Below are 8,494 nucleotides of genomic sequence, written 5' to 3' on the forward strand. Positions count from 1 at the left end.
CTCCCTACACCCCTCCCCCTCCCTAAACCACTCCCACTACCTGCACCCCTCCCACTTCCCTAATCCCCTATCCCCTCCCTGCACCCACCTCCCCTCCCTGCACTCCTCTTCCCTCCCGGCACCTCTCTCCCATCCACATTCGATATCTCCTAGCATTATATATCCTTAATAATTCTCTCTCACGCAAATCTCGTTATCTCTCTCTCTGTCTCTCTCTCTCTCTCTCTCTCTCTCTCTCTCTCTCTCAAAATTTCGCTCATCTGTGTATGTTTCTCTCTAGCCTTCTCTCCCCACTTATCCCCTGTCTCTACACATGCTGTTTGTCTGTCGTACTATCAATTTACGTTTATTCCTTCACCCCCACCCTGCCTCTCAATTCCCGCCAATCGATAATAACGTATCCTACCTTCACATCGGCTCTGGATGGATAAGTGAAATGCACATTCCGGAAGGTGACATCACCCGATACAAGTTTCAATTTCTCTCCCTCTGGCGATTCGATATCAATCGACGGCACCTTGACAGAAATGCAGTCGCGTATAAAACAACACTGATAACAGGTGGCGAAACTTCGTGGAATAATAGCACGATATCCTTTTCATGAAAAATCATATTCATATTCATCACTATAATACAAATTAAGCGGAATTCAAAATTCAAGGGGATTTGACACATCGTATAGAAATGAAATCCCCCCCCCTCTCCCAGTGAACTCCGGGCTCGTATAAACAGTGAGTAACAGCAGTCAACGGCTATCCCACGAGCATGAATTCACATGCCATCACACTGTAATCATAATATATGTAATAATTTGCACAATCACGCGACATGAATCATATGTATATATGTCTCGTATGTTTACTCAGCATGCCGACTATACAGTCGTCTAACGACAGGCCGGCGTCGCTAGCGTTGCCATGGTAGACGCAGACGCACCTGGTCGATGATTTGGAATATAGGCGTGGCGGCGCTGCGAGCGATCGCGAAGTCGGAAATCTTCGGTGCGGCGTATCCCATCGCAAACGCTCCAATCATGATGCCGAAAAACACCTGCAGCAGCGCACGCATGCGCAGCGTGGTCCCATGACGGTCAGTTTGCTACTACTACTACTACTACTACTACTGTACTAATAATAATAATAATAATATTAATAATAATAATAATAATAATACTATTATAATATATTAGTAATATATATATATATATATATATATTATATATATATATATATATATATATATATAATAGTAATATATTAATATATACTAAAAATATGATATCATGACATAATGACAACATGACAACATGACAACATGAAATAATGTTGTTATTTGACGAGAGTAAGATGCCCTACCGTCATCAGAGTGCGCCGCGTGTACTCTGAGTTGGTTTCCTCTCGGTGGAACATCCAATCTCGTACGAGTATGGAGCCGTAGAAGATGGTGACACCCAAAGGCACAGAACATCGTGAACCAGGTAAGCCAAGACCCAGGCCTGTGCTGAGGCCTTTACGGTACAGCAGCCTGGCGGCTGGATTACAGATTATTACGCGTACCTATAAACACACATAAATTACCGTGGCATACCAGATAATAAACAGTAGTGGAGCTTCGATCATGACGAAATGGCTTGAGGTTTGATGTTTTATAGAGGCAAATAGTTAATAATAATAACATGTTGACGTAAGTAAGAATCATCTACTATATAAAATACTAGTAAAACCGACGAAGAAAAAAATTAAAGACAAAAATGAAGACGTATATATATCAAAGAGGCAAGACAAACAACAAAATAATATTTTTTTTAAACATCGAAGGCGGTTAATAAATCATATCCGTGGCGATGATGAGGATGAATATGTGCATAGCCAATGGAAGCCTAAAAGTCTAAACAGGAAAACTAGGGCAACAGCGGTAATGGTGGGATAAATCGAAAACAAAACCCCATTTGAAGGCAAAAACGAGAAGCGATGTGAAGTGACGTCCCGTCTATGCTCACCTCTCGCCCTTGCCTTGTGTTCGCCACCGACATACGACTGTGCGAATAGAGGAAAGCACCTCCTCTACGACGGCACCTGCCTTCGCGTACGCCTTCAACTCTTGTTTGTTAGATACGCTGCTCATCTGTAGTAGATGCAGACATGTGCAGAGCAAACACGACGAAACATGACACTGCGATAATGGGAATTACATGGGGACAAATTGATTTAGCGGATAAATTGATTCTATCTATATCGTGAGTTATGTTTACATTTAAATACAATTAGGATAATGTCTAACGACTTGACACGAACATTTAGATTAGCAGATTGAAGGAGATTGTATCTCGGAATAATTAATACCCCCGGGGAACCAGTAGAAAGAAGATTGTTGAATCATTTTGTGGCGCCGTTAAAATATAACATTCGATCATGTTTTGTTTCGTAACTGTAATGTAATTAATATAACGGATATATTTTTTTTTTTGATAACTCCGGAATATGTGAACATTGAATCTGCACTAATCGACGTCGGATTATATGGCGTTTGCTGTCATTACCTCCGCCAAGGGGTTGGCAGGAGGTTATGTTTTTCACGGCGTTTGTTGGTTTGTGGTTTGGTGCGTTTCTTTCTTGTGTACAGCCTAACTAAAAAAAGTTATGGACGGATTGTCATAACATTTTCAGGATAGGTCAGAAATGGGCTAACTTATATAATTGAATACATTTTTTGGTGATTCGGATCCAATTAATAATTATTAAATATATTTTCAAGATAGTCAGAAATGGGGTAAACTAGAATTGATTACATTTTTGTGGGTGATGCCGGATCAATTAATTATTTAATTAAATTAATTAATTAATACTGCCATTTTTCACAGTGAGAGAATTCAGCTGCCTTGGCGAAGGTCTGCGCTCTCCGAGTGCTCTAGTTCTTAATGTAACGTTACGCAAAGTCTACGCTACAACTAAACGTGCTGCTGTGCACGCGCGTTATATTTACGTTTCCCTCTACAATCGTCAGCCTACCATCTCTCATGCCTGCTAAATAGCTGCAATCATAGAGATCCTACGTCACTTCGCGATACTCTAGACCAAGGGCTAACCACCTTTAACATATACTAACGCTACCCACCTTTACCATCTACTAACGCTACCCACATTTACCACCTACTAACCCTAGCTACTTTTACCATCTGCTAACACTAATTATGTCTACTGATGCTACACTTGTCATTGCACGTGTCTGCCTAGCATATGCTGTCTATACCTTGGTCATGATCACCCCGCTTGCGGCTAGAAATGGTGAGAAGCCAAGCACGACTAGACTGAGCAGCCATCCCTCCGAGAAAGCAATGATGAAGCCAGTCACGAAGGCGCTCGTCCACTGCAGGAAAATGGCGATGCGATCGCCTATCCCAGACTGCACCTTGACAAGGTCGCTACATGTACACGATCACAACGAAATCTGTCATGGCGGCCACACACACGCGGTCGAAGCATACATATTACTCAAAATAAAAAAACGAGAGTTGGCGAATAGTAATTTAGTTCTGAATTTTTTTGATAATACATAATTTATGCTACACATATTGTGTGATAAATGTCATGTATGTATAGCGTACGTGTGCGGCTCACACACGCACACAGGTTCTCCACTCGACCGAGACCTTCTGATAAACGCATATCGTTACAACTACGAAGTTTTCATGAGTGGCAAAACAACATAGTTTTAACGCACGTGTTGTGTTAATATCAGCATATTCGTGGAATCGCGTTAGTTTGCGAGCGCGCGTGCATAGCTGGGCGTTCTGGTTTCTGGTTTCGTAGTGAAACTCGCCGCCGTGTACGAGGAGCGAGGTGGTGACTTACTCGGACAGACGAGTGTTCAGCTGGCGACTCTCATGCATGTCAAACCACGCAGACTCCTGACGCATGATCGAGCGGAAGAATGCCACGCGCATGCGCTGTGTCTGCCGCTCGGCAGCCATTACCCACGTAGCGATCTTAAAAATGACGTGACATGAGCAATGTCGATCAACTACATCATGTTATTAATTACATATATTCATTATAGTACACATTTAGTCTGGCAACATATAATATTATAATATAACGTCATATCATAACATGATGATTAATAAAAATGGTAGTGTAATAAATAAAGTGAATAAAACAATAAAATGAAGCAGTAATAAGTAGATACTAGCATAAACTAGTTGATCGAATAGTAAATGTAGTACTGATCAATCACACTGAACGCAGGTATGCGTATACCTATGATTGATCCACGCATGACAGCAACGACCGTTAATTCTACATATAAGATAAATTCTGCAACACTACGGAGAGCGGTTTTATTATAATGGACGTATTTACCTGTAAATACCCCAGCGCCAGTACTGCACATCCAAGTGCCAAGTACTTGTACGTAAACGCTTTCATCTCTTCGTTTAGCGACATAGAGGACCCATTTCGGAACTTGTCAACTATGTCAAGCGTCATATTTGCATTGAGTGTTAAATTTTCCTTCAATTCCCCCAGGTACTGCTCAATCATCCAGCCGATGGGACCGTCTGGCAGAAGGTCCGCCAGTGTGTAGTTGTTACACAAACTATAACAGACAAGAAGCGTGCAGTAGCGGTACCGTTGTTAAAGGTTTATGAAAGCTTCATGTGTTGTTTGCACATATATACGTATGTGCCACTGCCACCTCTAACATTGACGCAGTATTCTTCGACTATGCATATCTATGTATGTATGTATGTATGTATGTATGTATGTATGTATGTATGTATGTATGTATGTATGTCAACATGACAACATGACAACATGAAATAATGTTGTTATTTGACGAGAGTAAGATGCCCTACCGTCATCAGAGTGCCCGGCGTGTACTCTGAGTTGGTTTCCTCTCGGTGGAACATCCAATCTCGTACGAGTATGGAGCCGTAGAAGATGGTGACACCAAAGGCACAGAACATCGTGAACCAGGTAAAGCCAAGACCCAGGCCTGTGCTGAGGCCTTTACGTACAGCAGCCTGGCGGGCTGGATTGAGATTATTACCGTACCTATAAACACACATAAATTACCGTGGCATACCAGATAATAAACGGTAGTGGAGCTTCGATCATGACGAAATGGCTTGAGGTTTGATGTTTTATAGAGCAAATAGTTAATAATAATAACATGTTGACGTAAGAAGAATCATCTACTATATAAAATACTAGTAAACCGACGAAGAAAAAAATTAACAAGCAAAAATGAAGACGTATATATACAAAGAGCAAGACAAACAACAAAATAATATTTTTTTAAAACATCGAAGGCGGTTAATAAATCATATCCGTGCGGTGATGAGGATGAATATTGCATAGCCAATGAGACCTAAAAATCTAAACAAGAAAACTAGGGCAATAGCGGTAATGGTGGCGATAAATCGAACAAAACCCCATTTGAAGGCAAGCAACGAGAAGCGATGTGAATGACGTCACGTCTATGCTCACCTCTCGCCCTCCTTGTGTTCGCCACCGAACATAACGACTGTGCGAATAGAGGAAAGCACCTCCTCTACGACGGCACCTGCCTTCGCGTACGCCTTCAACTCCTTGTTCGTTAGATACGTGCTCATCTGTAGTAGATGCAGACATGTCAGAGCAAACACACGAAAACATGACACTGCGATAATGGGAATACATGGGGACAAATTGATTTACGGGATAAATTGATTCTATCTATACGTGAGTTCATGGTTACATTTAATAACAATTAGGATAATGTCTACGACCTTGACACGGAACATTTAATTAGCAGATTGAAGGAGATTGTATCTCGGAAATAATTAATACCCCCCGGGGAACCAGTAGAAAGAAGATTGTGTGAATCATTTTGTGCGCCCGTTAAAATATAACATTCGATCATGTTTGTTTCGTAACTGTATGTAATTATATACGGATATATTTATTTTTTGATAACTGTATACGGAATATGTGAACATTGAATCTGCACTAATCGACGTCGGATTATAGCGTTTGCTACATTACCTCCGCCAAGGGGTTGGCAGGAGGTTATGTTTTCACCGGCGTTTGTTGGTTTGTGCGTTTGTGCGTTTCTTTCTTTGTGTACAGCCTAACTAAAAAAAGTTATGGACGGATTGTCATAACATTTTCAGGATAGGTCAGAAATGGGCTAACTTAGAATTGATTAGATTTTGGTGGTGATCCGGATTCAATTAATGAATAAAATTTTCAGGATAGGTCAGAAATGGGGTAACATAGAATTGAATACATTTTTATGGTGATTCGGATCCAATTAATTAATTAATTAATATAATTTTCAGGATACGTCAGAAATGGGGTAACTTATAATTGATTGCATTTTGGTGGTGATCCGTATCCAATTAATTATTTAATTAATTAATTAATTAATAACATTTTTCACAGTGAGAGAATTCAGCTGCGAGTGTGACATACATACATAACTAACCACAGCACACACACAGGCATTTCACACACACAACGGACACACACACATTGACACACACCACACATCCCACACCGCAATACACGCATACACGCATACACCACACACATACCACACACCACACACATACATACACGTTACATACATACATAACATACATACATACATACATACATACTATCAATACCCCAACAGTACACGACACATCAATACCATACATACAATACAAATACTACATACATAGCATACGATCCATACCATACATACATACATACATACATACATACAGTACATACATACTACATCACACATACACACATGTACCCACATACACGACATAACACTACATAATACATACATAACAAATACATACATGACATACATACATACATACATAACATACAATACATACACATACATACATACAATACATACTACATTACTACAATACATACGCTACATACCATACCCACATACACACACACATCACATACAGTACATTACATACATACATACATACATACATACATACATACATCATAGCATACATACATACATCCATACATACATACATAATACATACATACATACATACTACATATCATACATACATACTACATACATACATCACATACTACATACATACATAGCATAACATACATACATACATACATACAATACATACAACATACATACATACATACAGTACATACAATACATACATGACATACATACATACATACAACAATCACATACATACATACTACATACATACAAATAGCATTACATACTACATACATACATTATTAATACAATACTACATACATATCATAATACTACATACACTACATACATACAACATACATACATACCATACTACATTATACAATACATACATTGACATACCATACAGTACATACTACATAGCATAGCATACATACATACATAACATACAGTACATACATATCGTACATACAGTACATACATACATACATACATTACATTAGCATACCTACATACATACATACATGACAGTACGATACAATACATACATACATACATCCACACATCATACCATACGCTACATACATACAATATACCATACATACATACATACATGACATACATAACATACATACATACATACATACATACATACATACATACATACATACATCATACATACATACAATAGCAACATACACATACATGACATACATACATACATACATACTACATACATACAGTTACCATAACATAAATACATACCGTACATACCTACATAGCATACATGACATACTAATGACAACATACATAAGACATCCATACATACATACATACATTACATACATACACATACATACATACATACATACATACACTACATACAGTACATAACATACATAGCATACATACATACATAATACATACATACAACATCGACATTACATACGATACATACATACATACCATACATACATCACATACAAAACATACAATACATACATACATTACATACATACATACTACATACATACATACATCATACCATGACATCATACCATACATACATACAAACATACTACATACTACATCAATACATACATACATACATACATACATACATACATACAGTACATACATACATAGCATCATAATACATACATACATACATACATACAATACATACATACATACATACATACATACATCACTACAATACAATAACATACAGTACAACATACGATACATACATACATACATACATACAAATACATAACATCCCATACATACATACATACATACATAGCATACATACATACATACATAACCGAATACATATCATAACATACATACATACATACATACACATACATACATACAGTACCATACATACATACATACTACGATACATAACATCCATACATTAATACGATACATACATACATACATACAATACACATACATAACATACATAATACAACATACATACATACAGTATCATACATACATACATACATACGATACATAA

The 8,494-nt window shown here is 38.1% G+C and overlaps 1 protein-coding gene across 1 annotated transcript in view; it reads right to left on the reverse strand.

Moving 5' to 3' along the window:
* Positions 1–8,494, reverse strand: part of LOC106810047 (bile salt export pump-like) — a 19,900-nt gene that overhangs the window by 3,246 nt on the left and 8,160 nt on the right. The window contains exons 2-10 of the mRNA XM_014813313.1: positions 5,487–5,611; positions 4,878–5,051; positions 4,359–4,593; positions 3,852–3,985; positions 3,250–3,421; positions 2,000–2,124; positions 1,356–1,524; positions 937–1,050; positions 407–517 (exon numbers count right to left, since the gene is read on the reverse strand). Of these exons, the coding sequence (XP_014668799.1) occupies positions 407–517; positions 937–1,050; positions 1,356–1,524; positions 2,000–2,124; positions 3,250–3,421; positions 3,852–3,985; positions 4,359–4,593; positions 4,878–5,051; positions 5,487–5,611 (1,359 nt within the window). The remainder of the gene's footprint in view (positions 1–406; positions 518–936; positions 1,051–1,355; positions 1,525–1,999; positions 2,125–3,249; positions 3,422–3,851; positions 3,986–4,358; positions 4,594–4,877; positions 5,052–5,486; positions 5,612–8,494) is intronic.

Source organism: Priapulus caudatus, unplaced genomic scaffold (assembly GCF_000485595.1).
Source record: "Priapulus caudatus unplaced genomic scaffold, Priapulus_caudatus-5.0.1 Scaffold406, whole genome shotgun sequence".
In the NCBI taxonomy this organism is placed as follows: domain Eukaryota; kingdom Metazoa; phylum Priapulida; class Priapulimorpha; order Priapulimorphida; family Priapulidae; genus Priapulus; species Priapulus caudatus.